This window comes from Martes martes (genome assembly GCF_963455335.1).
Source record: "Martes martes genome assembly, chromosome: 3".
NCBI classification, from domain to species: domain Eukaryota; kingdom Metazoa; phylum Chordata; class Mammalia; order Carnivora; family Mustelidae; genus Martes; species Martes martes.
Window position 1 is genome coordinate 125461454 of NC_137890.1, and position 14996 is coordinate 125476449.

At 34.2% G+C, this 14996-nt stretch overlaps 1 protein-coding gene across 3 annotated transcripts in view; it reads left to right on the forward strand.

The window, feature by feature from the left end:
* Positions 1–9681, forward strand: part of LNPK (lunapark, ER junction formation factor) — a gene marked incomplete at its 5' end in the record, with an annotated part of 81670 nt that extends 71989 nt beyond the window's left edge. For all 3 annotated transcript variants that reach the window (XM_080798738.1, XM_080798739.1, XM_080798740.1), the window contains 2 exons: positions 330–500; positions 8657–9681. In XM_080798738.1, coding sequence (XP_080654864.1) covers positions 330–500; positions 8657–8892 — 407 coding nt within the window. In that variant the 3' untranslated portion in view covers positions 8893–9681. The remainder of the gene's footprint in view (positions 1–329; positions 501–8656) is intronic.
* Between the last annotated feature and the right edge of the window lie 5315 nt (positions 9682–14996).

Genomic DNA, 14996 nt, shown 5'->3' on the forward strand with positions numbered 1-14996 from the left:
CTGATGATTGTAGTGACTAGAAATGGAATTTCTGTAATACATTTTAGATTAGTATAGATTGTTTTGCTATTAGATAAACTGCCATGTAACTTAGGATCTTTTCTATTTTAAAATTAATATTCTAATTCTAATAATAATTAGAAAAGGTGCTTGAAAATTAGCATTTGGAGAGCACCTGCCATATTATTAAAACCAGAAGTAATTTCTCAAGGGATAAATAATTTTTGAAGGGTTCTTTGACTACTTTGCAAAAGTAATCTTGAAAATTATCTCATTAATCCTTGAATTTATTTTGGTTTGTGGTTTTTTCTTTTTTTTATTCTCTGCAGCTTTTAGATGTGCCTACTGTTTTTTCTTGAATCCTGCAAGAAAAACTAGACCTCAGGCTCCAAGACTTCCAGAGTTTAGTTTTGAGAAGAGGCAGGCAGTGGAAAGCTCAAGTTCAGTTGGTCCTTTGCCCTCAAGAAGTGTGATTTCATCAGAGAACCAGATCAGTGAAGGTATGAATATGTTAACTAAAAAGTTTTACCTCTTAATAATGTCTGCTATTTAACAATAAAAGCATAATGCTTTTAGGTAAGAATGGATTAATTTATGAGATTTTGCAGCATGCACGTATCAGCTATGGCTCTGATACTCTAGCCTCCTGTGTGATTAGTCTAATGTGCTTCAGTTTTAAAATGTCGATTATACTGTGCTAAGCAGCATCTAGCAACAGCTAGGTAAACATTGTTTTTGGAGTGACATCTTTGTGTAACTGTTGGGAGATTTGACTAGTAATGTTTTCATGGAATCATTTTTTCAATTTATTTAAGTGAAGCAGATTATAAGAATTATACAACTACTTATAAGAGTAAAATTCTGATAAGATTTATAATTAACATTGGTGAAATAGGTTTGTGCCTACCACTGGAATTGGTAAGGTTACTGGAAGCAGGAAACTTTGGAATCGGGAAATCATCCTTGTATTCATTGGATAACTATGTTGATAGGACTGGTGGTCCTTTGAAACTGTGTTTTTGGGGTCTGCAAGATTAATGTTGATAATGGATGCCTTTGATGTAAAACAACCTTATTTTAGAGAAATAAAATTTATCAGAATTAATTGGTTTTTAGAACTCATAATTCTGTTTTATGACTTCTTGAGGAAGTGTCATGAAAAAACGGGGAAGAGATGGAAGATCTGACTATTAATTGCCAACTATTTCTTGCTAATCTTAGGTGGGGAGATGTTTGTTGTGCAGCTCTGAATGATGAAGATGCTAAAATTATGGCTCAGGCCATGATATTTTGGTGCTATGCCTGATATAGAAAAAAATCCATATTAGAAGTTTAGTTCATATCATTTATTTAGCAGTCAGTATTCATCCTTTTAATTTCTAGGAATTCTTATTTACATATATTTGAGTTCTTTATACAAGTGCGGAGTAGTGAAAAAATTGCTTTAACTGAGAATGACATGAGACAGTGAATTTTCAGATATGAGAAGTTTAGTATGAAAATTTGAGAACCTTTTTTTTTTTTTTTTTAACTTGAAGAGTGAACCTAAAATGTGTGTGTTGATTTGGGCTTGGCTTTTGGCTTACTAACATGTATCAAAATGAATTTGAACACAGATAGTCATGACAAAAAGCCCTTGTACTTTCAACATGGAATCAGTACCTTTACCTTCTCCAAGTCTGCAACATCAACTCCAAACATAATCACAGTTTTTCTTCTGCTCAAGTCATGCCCTGAGCTGCATGCTGTCACATGCAAGTCACCCGCCTTGCTATTGCAGCCTCTTGGGACAGAAAACGAAAGAATTTCATAGTGAAGATTCCTACAGGAAAAGTTGAAGTCCTTTCCATGAGTAACCTTGATTATTAAAAGCTAAAGTGAATATTTGAAAGCTAATAAGAAGGAAGGAAGAAAGGAAAGGAAAGGAAAGGGGAAAGGGAAAAGAAAAGGGGATGGAAAAAGAAAAGGGAGAAGAAAAGAGAAGAAAAGAAAACAGGGAGGGAGGAAGGAAGGAAGGAAAGAAAACAGCCAACAAAATAAAAATCTTGGTAAAGAGTCCCATGCTTTAATATCTTCTGCTAAGATGGAGATGGATAGTTAGCAAACAACACCTAGCTATACCTTTCCTTCTCATCAAATCTAGGAGAAACAATACCCCCGATGTCTCATTTTCTATCTGAAATCTCCAGAACGAAGTCTAACTGGCTCAAACTGAGCCCTAATAAGGTAATATTAATAGGTGAAGACAAAACCAGAGGCAGGGTCTAACAACTCTGTAGGGCTAGGAACTGAAGAAACAATTCCATTTGGCTAAAATAGTCTTTGGAGTAGTAACTCTTTCATAGTTCTCCTTGGATTCATCAAAAAGGCTGAGAACCTTTTACTTCTTTGGCTTCCAGAAGATTGAAACTTTTCTCCAAGACTACTGTCTCACCACTATGATATAGTTACCATTTCCAAGTAATTAGGAAGTATTCTCGTGAAAGATGAAGCTGCATTTGTTTTGAACGCTGGTAGCATACCTTTATGATTATTATATTGAACTATTAAGTAAGACCGTATCATCTCAGTCATCTCTCTGTACTGACAGCCAGTGTAAGCAAGGGCTTAGATTTCTGATTTCTGCGTTCGTGATGTGAAAACTTGAGGTCTAAAAAAAACTTCCTGGCATTTATATATATGTGTGTGTGTGTGTGTGTGTGTGTGTGTGCGCGTGCATATATATATATATATCAATCATAATATTTATATATATTACATAATATATAATGTATAACAAATTTATTTCCCCATAAATAATAAATAATAAAATATATAAATATAAAAATGCCAGGAAGTTTTTATATATATTATATATCAATTATATATTTTATATATAATACATTATTAATACATATTATATATTTAATATATATTTAAAGATTTTATTTATTTTTGCAAGAGAGAAAGGGAAAGCAAACACAAGCTGGGGGAGGGGCAGAGGGAGAAGCAGATCCCTGCTGAGCAGGGAGCCTGATGTGGGGCTCCATCCCAGGATCCTGCGATCATGATCTGAGCCGAAGGCAGATACTTAGCTGACTGAGCCACCAAGGCACCCAATTTTTATAGTTTTTAAAGTCGTGAAATTGCTCCTTGATAGTGGCAGAAACTGTAGAGATTAGGTTATTGAAGTCACAGAGGAAACCAAAAGATAGCTCTCTTCCATCTGAATTTTCCTTTCAACAAATATTCTGTACCTGCTTATATGAATAATCTTGGATCATTAGAAGAAGTTTTTTTAAAAAAAAAAACTATGATGCAAGACTTTGAGTTTTGTCTTGATTCTGCTAGTGGAAGATTTTGCATTTAGGATGAGACACAAGGCTTTTGGATTACTCTTTAGAACAACTTAAGAAATGTTGGAGTTTTCATCAAAGAGGGAGATCTAGAAGAAATTTCTCCCATTAATTACTCATTTGGATTCCTGTAATTTTCTTCTAGAACTGTGTATCCAGATGCTTTGGTAATACTGTATAAAAGAAACACAAGGGACACTTGGGTGGTTTAATCAGTTAAGCATCAGCCTTCAGCTCAGGTCATGATCCCAGGGTCCTGGGATTGACCCCCACATCGGGCTCCCTGCTCAGCAGAGAGCCTGCTTCTCCCTCTCCCTCTGCCTGTCACTCTGCCTACTTGTGCTCTCTCTCTCTGTGTCAAATAAATAAATAAGATCCAAAAAAAAAGAAACACAAGAAATTAGGATTATGGATTCTCTTTTTATGTAAGAGCATACTAGATATGGTATGCCAAAGTAATGAACTACTTTTAAGTTATTTGGTTTGATTTTTTTATGGCTGAGTAGTGAATCTCTGCTAAGCCACATTAAAGTGCTTTATCAGTTTTGCTTTCCTAAAATATGCTTTCCAAAATAATTGATATGTAGCATTCTTTTTTGTTAACTATGATAAATACTTAGGAGGTTTCTACATTGTTAGCATACCTATATAGTGATTTTGAAAAATGTTAGTGTTTGAAAAATGTTAGTATTGTTTTAATTATTTAGTTGTATTTGTCTAGATCTTATATAATTATTTTAATAAAAGATAGCTTTTATTCAACTGGAAATAATTTTCTAATAATAAAACCTATGGCATTTAATCAATACTATAAAAAATATGGGGTAATTAAGTGATGGGCATTAAGGAGGGCATGTGCTGTTATGAGCACTGGGTGTTATATGCAACTGATGAGTTACTGAACTAATGATGAAACTAATGATGTACTATATCTGAAACTCATGATGTACTATATGTTGGCTAATTAAATTTAAATAAAAAATGAAAAAATAAAAAATACCAAAAATAGCAAGTAAAATTTATATAAGGTGAAATTTATTTTGGTAATCTGATTTCTGCTTTTTTGTTTCTTTTAAGCAATATATTGTTGCTGTTAGGTTATGTTGAACTAGAGAAAATTCTGTTTTTACTATTGTTTGTTATGATGCTCTAGGAAATTGAACTATTTGATAATGTAAATTTTGTTGAATTATGTATTTACCAGATCCAAAAAGCTTACACCTTTATTGATATTTAATTATGTATAGCTTCATCAGGATACAAACATGCCTATAGTATCTTTTTGCTTATTTGTTTTAGACCTAGAGATCTTTTGGTCTTTTGATTCTCTTTGCTGAAGCACCTTCACCTAATAGTTTTATATTATTGCCTGATAATGACATTTCTTTCTTATCTAATGCATTTGTTCTCCAGTGGTAAACAACAGTATCACTATTAAACAGTATTCTGTGTGCTTAGTATGAGTTATCCTATCATAGGTGGTTTTTATTTAATTAATTTTATTCATTGAGCCATATTGGGTTAAGTTTTGAGATGAGATTCATGTCTTTGTTCCTTAATGTAAGTTGGCCATTTTCCTTAAGCCAGAAAGTCACATAAAAACTGCTTTGTTTAAGGCCTGTGAGTTCAAAGACAGACTGTCCATTTTAATTGAACAGATTCTCCTTTTGGTAAGTTTTATAATCTATACATATAGTGGGTACTGATGTGTTAGCAAGGCAAAAGTTTGATGCATAAGCAAGACAAATTTTTGTTGTTGTAAAAAGGAATAAAAAGTAAGAATCTAAATGAATTCACCAAAATATGAAGGATTTTCAAAGGCATAAACTAAATAGAATAGTTTTTTTCCCCCTTGGAAATTATGTATTTCTAAAGGAAATATATGAATTTGTTTTGCTAGACCATTCTTGAATTTTCTTAGAAAATTATTTTTTTAAGAGATAGAATAAAACCCAAAAGGTAAGGTTGATGTTCATACATGTTTTTGCATGTGTGTGGTTTATAGATGAGGCAGTGGTATTCATTGTACAGTTAATACTCAGTTTTATGAGTTTCAGTTTCAAACAACTGTAAGCCGGTTGTTAACAATTTGGTAGAAAAGGCTTTCTCTCTCAAGAACATTGGGGAGAGGGGAAGGGGGCAGCAGTGGGGAAAGGAACAAATTCCATAGGTCATTTTTGTTTTTTAACATTGTGATACATTGTTTTCTTGACATTATGGATGCCAAAGTTGATTTTAAAAATTTTCTTACTGATGGTATTACGTCATTCAGGTAACTTTGTTTTAATTTTAGTCTTAAACTGATGTTGCATGGGGGAGAAGAAGCCTCTTTAATTAGTGTGAACACAAGTGCTGGTTTCTTTCTATTTTATGCCCAGATACTGACATCTTCTATTATGTTATCTTATACCATCAAGCTATTTTAAACTATAACTTCACAGAAAAAATTAGCTGTTTTTATTAGAATAGGCAAATGATATTCTCCCATAGAAAAAAAGTAAATACTTTTGGAATACATTTAATAATCTTATTATAAAGCTCTGTATTTTAGTTCTTAAACATGTAATTCTCTGTTAATCTTGCACACCTAATTCACTTAAATCTTATTTGGATGACTTGAACAAAATGGATTTGGCATCCAAAATTCGAATATCTGTGTCGTTTAGACTGGTGTCTGCTTCGTAGGCATCATAACACATACCAGTTTTTCTGTAGTATTACTGTTTTTAAAATGACTTTTCTGAAAATTAACCTGGGGGTAGAAAAGTAGTCATTAATAGGCTTTTTCATTATTTTCAAGCCCTATGCATCATTTCACCAGTTTTTAGTCTTCTCTATGTTCTTTGACGTAAAGTAAATTATTGACAAGCAAGCTTTGTGTATGTCATTTTCTAATTATGATAGCCCATAGTATTTCTTAGAATTCATCTTTATACATTTAAAAATTTAAGTATTATAGTACTTCTTTTTGTATTATCTGCCTCCAGACACCAGAGTTTTTATATTTAATTGGATTTGACCAATGATGTATCTGTTTCTGAATATAGTTACATCACAGAGCTTTACTGCGATAATCTATCAACTTGAGTACTTCTCCTGTTCAGTACTGAGGCATTTGGTCAGACAGAATATAACTAATTATCTGAGTCTCTATTCACCTAAACACATTTATTGGTGAGTTGAGTCCCAGATTCTGAGCTTTTTGTCTTTTCATTTCGTATGGCTTTATTGGTTTGTCTCAGAAGGCTTTCTAAAATATAACAAATTGTAAAGTTCTGGGCAAGTAAGTATTGCTCAATGGCCAGAGAGTTGTGGAAAACTTTGACTCTTACCATTCTACCCTGCATAAATTCTGGGAGGGTAGAATTACAAATGGTTGGCGACTCCTGAAGCTTTCCACTGAAGAATTTGCTTGCCCTTGTGGCAGAAATGATCCGTACATGTCCAGAGAATTTCATTTGTACTTTCTGCTTTTCCTTTGTGCACTTGGAACATTCAAATAACAAAACTCAAATGACCTACTGCTTTTCTACCTTGATTTTTATAAGATTCCAAGTGGTACTGCAATGCCATTTTCAGTTTAACTTAAAAATAGCATTTTTGTGACATTTGACACAAGTAGGATTTGTGAACATTCTTCACTACTTTTTGTGATCATATGAATTTTCATGCAGTAAGACCTCACTAAATTGGATGTCCCTGACTAGAATTTTGGCCTTTCGTTTTATATATGAAAGAGGGAAAGAGGGTTGTAATTAATTCTGTAAACTAGAGTCTAAGATGTCTGTTTAAAGTAATAATGATTTTTTAGTATTTTTATTTTTTGATTTTTAATTTTTATTTTTTTTATAGAGCTACTTCGCCTCCAATTTTCTTTTTTTTTTTTTTAAGATTTTATTTATTTGACAGAGATCACAAGTAGGCAGAGAAGCAGGCAGAGAGAGAGAGAGGAGGAAGCAGGCTCCCCGCCAAGCAGAGAGCCCGATGCGGGGCTCGATCCCAGGACCCTGGGATTGTGACCTGAACCAAAGGCAGAGGCTTTAACCCACTGAGCCACCCAGGCGCCCTGATTTTTTAGTATTTTTAAAGTCTTGGCATGAGTGTGTGAGATTTAGATAATTTGTATCTATTTAAACTGATAATGGTAAAACCATGAATTTGTAAGATGTCCACTTCCATGTGTGCATATAGCACATAATTTCTTTGCAAATCTGTTTTTATTTAGCAAGACTCTGACCTGTACTGTAAATGAACTAAACTTGAACTTTTTACTAGTATAGATTGGCTTTTTCCTTCAGATTTTTTGAAGTAATAACATTTGTAGTATATCATAAGGGATCTTCTAGGAGCATAGTAAAATTTGCTTATTTGTTTGGCTGATATGGTTTAACCATGTTTCTCCTAGCAAGGATGTTTGCTACTATTTATTATAAAAACAAAAGCTAGATTTTTATTTTTGACTTGGAAATTGGGAGGCCCAAAGCTTTCTGCGTCTGACATTCCTTCCCTCATTTTATTCTTTAAACTTTAAAAAACTAAAGGGACTTTACTGAGTAAGATTATTATTATTAAGGGATTTGAATTTAATGAAACTCAAAGGAGAATTTAAAGGGAACCAAGATAGGAACCAAGACCCTCACTTAGCTTCCACTATTGAGGCTGGCAAAAGACCCTTCCCTTTCTCTTCCTTGTATTGTAGGTATGTAGCATATTGTGACCCAGAGATTTAAATCCTGAGAACTTGTGTTGTAGAGGGATGGGGGGAGACTTGTCATGCCTTTGGAAAAGGTGGATTCAGACCATCTCAGTCTTTGGATTATAGGTAAATCAGTATGGGAGATGGCACTGCCTGCACACGCACATGCACACACACCCAGGCGTATACATTTATTGTTTACAGATTGTCTGTGTGCAAGGGAGACAACTCCTTCAGGAAACGTAATCTGGGAGTTAATACATTGGCTTTGTTTACTGGGCTGTTGTCTTATAAATCTGTTGGGACTTTGTTTGATATATTTGGACATTTAACTTTTAAATGCATCTTTAGGAAGGTTCCTAAATTCTGTGAAAATTCCTAAATTTTAGGGAAATATAGGGCTTTAGATAAAAGTATGTTTATAGGTTTGTTTTCTCCAAATTGTTTTTTCCTTCATTCATACTAATTTTTGTGTGTAATAGAGAGTTAAGTACGTATTTTAAAAGATTTTAAGGATAATGTTAGACCATTCTCCTGTTTCTTTGTCCGTGTGTGTGCTTATCTTTTATCTTATTTAGCATTTTAACTTTGGAAATCCTAAACTTTTGACTCTTTATCTTTTCAGAATCTGTAGAAGAACAAGATGTTCTTGATAACAGTACAGAGCAGACAGATGAGAAAATATCAGATACAGAGGATACAGACCAAGGGACTGAAAAAGTATCTGGCACAGAGGAACCAGAGGAGAATCAAGAGGCTGAAAATGAGGACACCTCAATGAATGAAGCCAAATCAGCAGTCCCTACAGCTGATTCTACTCCTAATCCTGAACTCAGTAGAGAATCTTTGATGGCCATGTAGTAAATGCTTCCACGTGCCTTCAATTGGATATTTATAGTCTTGTTGATGTCAGTTATCGCTTTCTAGGTGGTGCTTTCTTTTTTTCCCTCCTAAGGATATATGCTTGATATCATTTGAATTTAAATTGCTTGGCTATTTCAATATGTCAGAGTTGTAGCTCCTGGGTGTTAAATTAAAGACAAGTGATATCGGTAAAGTAAGAACCTTTGGAATGTATAAAGACCCACACTGTTTAGCCAGGTATTAGATGTTTTCTTCCATTCTAAAAGTAAACAAAATAGCATTCTTGTTTTCTCTGTGACCTATAAATAATACCATTTTGACATAGGAAGAACTTTGGTTATGAATAAGTTCTAGTGGTGTTTATTTTAAGGAATGAAACTCAATTAAGATTTTTAATCATTCATCAAAAATGGATGGAATTTTAATTCTTGAAATATTTGCAGGGGTGATGTCTATTTAGGCATTTACATTAAGTGGTAGGAAAGTTATAACTGTATCTATATAGGCATTGGTACGAATTCTCAGTAAGAATGCAATTGAATAGTCAAGTGCAGTGTTTCTTTTTTGATGTTTCTTATTTTGCAGCTGGGCCAAAGGCACATGATGTATATAATTAGCTTATGTTTACATATTAACATATAGGAAATATCTCTGCACTTGACTGGACTTGAATTCTGAGCATTATTTATACTTGTAAAATAATGGTGATATATAAGTGAATTTTGTGCTCTTGTGTGTATTTTGTTAAGGAAAATAAAGATGATCTGGCAGCAGTTTCTTTTTGTTAAATATCTAGACTTCTTCAGACAGTGTCTTGGTGGATGACTTGGCTACCTAAAAAAAATCTTAGTAGGAGCAGCTCACAATATAATTAATCTATAGACTCTCCTGAGAGTAAATTATGATGCTTCAGCTCAGACTAATTGCTTCTCAAATTCAGAGAAATAGGGGCATTTAGAGGTTCTAATCAGAGATTAGGGTTTTCTGATTTAGGAAAACCTGAAGACATTTTTAATTTCTAATTTTGAGAAATAAGTATTGAGAATAAGCAATTAGTTACTAATAGTTCATTGGATTTAATCTATGTATTATTAACTGGGAAAAAATGTCACCCAGAATGGTAATTCTTGGACCTTAAATACAGCGTGGTTATCTTTTTTTATCTTCCTTTTATTTTTCTTCTCCATTATTAAGAAAATTGAAATCGAGGTAGGTAGGTATATATATATAAATATATATATATGAACGATATATATGGCAAATATTTCTAAGTTTAATAAACTATAGTTTATTAAACATTTAATAACATTTATTATTTAAAAGCTCATCTTTTTGATGTAATATCTTATATCTGATAGGTATTTTAATGAGTCCAATCTGTTAATAGTCTGAGGCATTATGGTATAGGGACCAGAGTTTTTGAATCACAGAACTGGGTTTAAATTCTAGCTCTGCAGTCTTGGGCAAGTCACCCAACCTCTCTGAGACTGTTTTTTTCAACTGTGAAATGGGAAGAATAATACCTACTTTTTGGGGTATATGGATGATTAAAAGTAATTTATATAATATGCCTAGCTCACTGCCTGATAATTAACAATTAAGTAAATGACAACATTTTATATTATTGATATCCTTGTGAAATATGAAAGGGCTATAAATTCTTCCTCTTGTGAATAAGGAAATGAAAAAATAATATGGACATATAATTTAGCTGCTCAGAATCAAGCCAGTTTTCTGCATCAACTTTTCTCTGTCATATACATGTATATAAATAAATACATAGATGACAGAAATAGGAACCTGAGACTATGGAATATAATCTCTGAATATAATCTTTTTGGGGTAAGGTGGATCTCAGGTTTTGTATGTTATTGACCTATAAACGTTTTAGTGACATCATGCTGAGTCGTCTTGTTTTTTATTTATGTATTTATGCATTTTTTTTGGAGTGGGTAGAAGGGCAGAGGAAGAGAGAGGATCTCAAGCAGATTCCCTGATGAGTGTGGAGCCTGATGTGAGGCTCAATCTCACCACCCTGAGATCATGATCTGAGTCGAAATCTGGATTCAGATGCTTAGCACGGTGAGCCACCCACGTGCCCTGAGTCGTCTTGCTTTAAAACATTCAAATTCTGGTGTACATTGCTTGAAAATGAGGGGCACTTCAGAGAAATATAATTGAATGATAGAATCAAGCAAATATTATGAGAAACATCTTTGAAAGGAAAATGGAAGCAGGTTGAAAGGGCATTAGTGAGGTCACTGCAACAGGTAACAGGCTGTAATTGTATAACACCCTTTAAAATAGAAAAGGTCATTCTGATATTGTAATAAATAGTGGTTTTGAGGAATGGTTAAATGTTCTGATTATTAGGACTAGTGTAAATAAGGAAAAATAAACTGCTAAGTGCTATTAGCTAGAGTGATCTTAACTTCCCTACTTAGAAATGCTCCACAGACATTTTCAGACTCTTCTCACTGTGTTCTGAGTGTGATCTACAAACACGGTCTGACTTCTTTGTCTCCATCCCTCCTCCACTGTGATGCTGTACCTTCCAGGGCTCTCCCAGTTCTGTGATCATGCTAAACCCAGTCCTTCAGTAAGTCTACACTTTAAAGTTTTCTGCTCAGAGAAGGATGCTCTTGAATTCCCTATCTAAAGCTGGCCTCTGCCTAGTACTCTCTGTCAGGTCACTTTATCTCTACTAATGGTCCTTGTCACAATATTAGTATTTTATTTGTTTACTAGTTTACTATCTTCACAACACACAGTGTGTGTGCAAGGCTCTTTTTTTGTCTTTTTTACCTGTATCTGCAGGTCTAGCTTGATGCATATTTTTATGTAAATGAATAATTTAGTTGCTAAATCCAGTGAAAACTCTCAGTTCTTAGCTTATTTCACTGCTTGGAAGTATTGACACTGTTGAGCACTCCCCTTGGTTCGAAACACTTTTTTTTTTTCTTTTGGCTTTGGAGCTCTCACACTCTGGCACCTGCCTCTCAGTGTCCTTTGCAGGCTTCTCTTCCCCTACCCATCCATTAAATACTAGTGTTCCATAGCTTCTTCCTAGTGCCAGCATTTCTTCATTTGCATATTCTCTTTCTGGAGGATCTCATCAACCCCATGGCTTTAATTAACACCTGTCTCTCTGATTCTCAAATCTCCAGTCTTGATCCGTTTGTTTTACTTCGGACAGATACAATCCCCTGCCTTCTAAATGTCTTTCACAATCAGTGTATTCAAAAATGAACACTATTTTCTCCTTCAAACCTTCAGAACTTAAAAATAGGATGTATTTGAACTACACTGACCTCTCATCCCCTTTCCCCTTTTTCCTACATCTTCACTGTCAATTTCTGTCTCCAAAACATCTTCCAGTTATTTTTTTATTTCTCCATCCCATTGACATTAATAATGATAATAAACATTTGCATTCTTACTCTGTGCCAGGCAACATGCTAGCTGTCATATGTGCCTTATTTGCTCTTTGGCATAGCCCTATGAGGATTTTTATTTCTGGATTATAGATGAGAAAACTGAGCTGTAGAGAGAATAAGCAGTTTGGTCAGTGGAAATTCTGTGGTTTGAATGCAGACAAATAACTTTAGAAGTCTTGCTTTTAATTACTGACCTACTTCTTCTCATTGAGGCATCCAGTATCTCCACACTGTCTCTTCACTGGTTTCTGTCTCCAGTCTTGCTCACTTGCTGTCTATTTTGTGCACTATAGCGTGAGCCTTCCCCGGTTCTAAAATATGGGAAAGGAATCCTGCTATACCATTTTTTAAACCCTCCAGTGATTCCTCATTGTTCTTGGGATGAGGTCCAAACTGACTGGTAGAGCCTACGGAGCCTGTATAATTCTGCTTCTAGTTACCTCTGGCATTTCTGACCACAACTATTGCCACCATTCCCGCCCCACTTTTAATGTAGCTATCTTAATGTGTTTTGTGGTTTGTATATGCAAAGTTTTTTCTAATCCCCCAGTTTGCACTTCCTCTGCCTGGGATATCGTCCCACTCACAAAGACACAGGGACGTGCAATAAATAGTTGCCGGATTGCATTCAAATAATAGTAGTTAGAACCTAAGTTTGGAAATGTTGCTAATTGTTGTTAACCTATACCTTTTATTCTTGAAATTTATCTTTATTGTTTTATGCATTAGGTACGCAGTATTGTTATGGAGAACCGGATTGAGTCAGGAGAGTTATAGCTTTGTGTGTGTGCATGTGTGAGAGAGAAAAGGTGAATGGGAGAGATACTCTAATTTTATATTATATGCTGCATGTCAGAAAAGCTGAATGACTTACACAGGTCATAGGGATAGCGAGCATCTGAACCAAGCCAAAACTCAGATCTCAGCTCTTAATGCAGATGCTTTATATTGAACCACCAACTTTACACTGCCAGTCGATATTGGGGTTGGAGTTTGGTTACTGTAAAAATGTGATATGTTTTCTTATTTTTTTTTCATGCAAATCAGTCAGAGCAAAGAATGGGGATAATTGACACAATTATGAGTAGCTATTTTGAAACAATCATGGAGAACAGAGCTGTTTTAAAAAATCAGAAGAAAATAATGTAAGTTACTATATAGTATAACCTCAATTCATTGGAAAAAAAATTGTAGAAGAGACTTAGATATAGTTTATGGACTCCCAAAGAGCTATTATAAATAATTCAAATACTTACATAAAGATGAATCAAGATAGAGATGATTGTGAATTGATGATCTGCTTAATCTTACCATTTGTAATTTGACTTGTTTCAAAGTTATTGAAGATCTAAATATATTAACTCCACCTAGCTAATAAGTAAATGTATTCAGGCTCTGAATTTGGAAAGAAAAAAAAAAAAAAGAAAAAGAAAAATACAGTCATTAGAATATGGACATAAGAATAAAAATTTAAAAATACAGAATAGAAGCCTCATTAAATTGTGTCGGTCCATAAACTATTAATTTGCCCCAACTTAATTTCTTTCCTTCTCAGAAACAAATGTGCATTTTCTACTTCAATACTATTTAAAAATGTCTTTTTAAAAATTGTCAAGTTTATTTGATAGTAAATGTCCCCCCAAGTACCCTTTGGTTTGCCTTATTCTGTTTACTTTTCCATTCTCTCGACTCCAGAGGTCCTGTTATGTGGCTTAACTTACACTACTTGTGAACTTCAGAAGAAAACACTGTCCACTTACATAGCTCTATATTCTTTGATGTCTTTTACAACCTAGATTTTCTGCTTTATGCATTTTTCTCTAGTTTTTTTTTTTTCTAATACTTATACCTTCCTTTTTCTTTGGCAGCAATAATGGTAGAAGTTGGAAGCAGTTGGAGGAGATTAAAAAGTGTTCTCAAAAATCTCCTTCATAAATTAGTTTTTTAAAGTTCTTATTCCAGGATTATATGAGAACAGGCCAAATTTTCAGCTGCCAAAGACTTTTACCAGATCCCTGGCATTTGACTTAGGAAAACTGGGGAAAATCATTCATTTTTGTGAAAATAAATATTTTTATCTTCATCTGATTTTTGAAAGGTGAAGAAAGTAAGGAATTAAATGAACATTGTTTGAATACCTGCTCCTGGTCAGCCACTGTGCTCTAGATACTTTCACGTATGTTCTCTTACAACCATGTAAGGAGGTGGAATCCCGTCAAGTGGGAATTAATTCCCCAAGACCACTTAGTTTATAGATGTTGTAAAGTGGAACCAGAACCTAGGGTCGTTAAGTCCCTGTCCTATTCGCTATCTGTGAGCCCTCTCCTCTTTTGGTAGCTGGAAGAACAGACTAATCCTCTTTTGGATTTCTCATATTTTTGTGATAATGCCAAGTATTGCTTAAGGGCAGTCTTCTCAGCTGAATGCTTGTCAGACTCTCTACTCACCCTCCCCTTGAAATTCTTTCATAATTTATCTCCTACACTAGACTATGAACTCCTTGAAGACAGGGCCATATCTGTTTTTACTTATCAATGTATTCCTAGTGTCTGGCATGTAGAAGACACAATAAATTAGCTGTTGAATAGTTATGTGGACACACACACACCCAGAATGGAAAACACTGCTGTAGTCTTAGTGCAGATTTTGTAGTGTGAGCAGTTT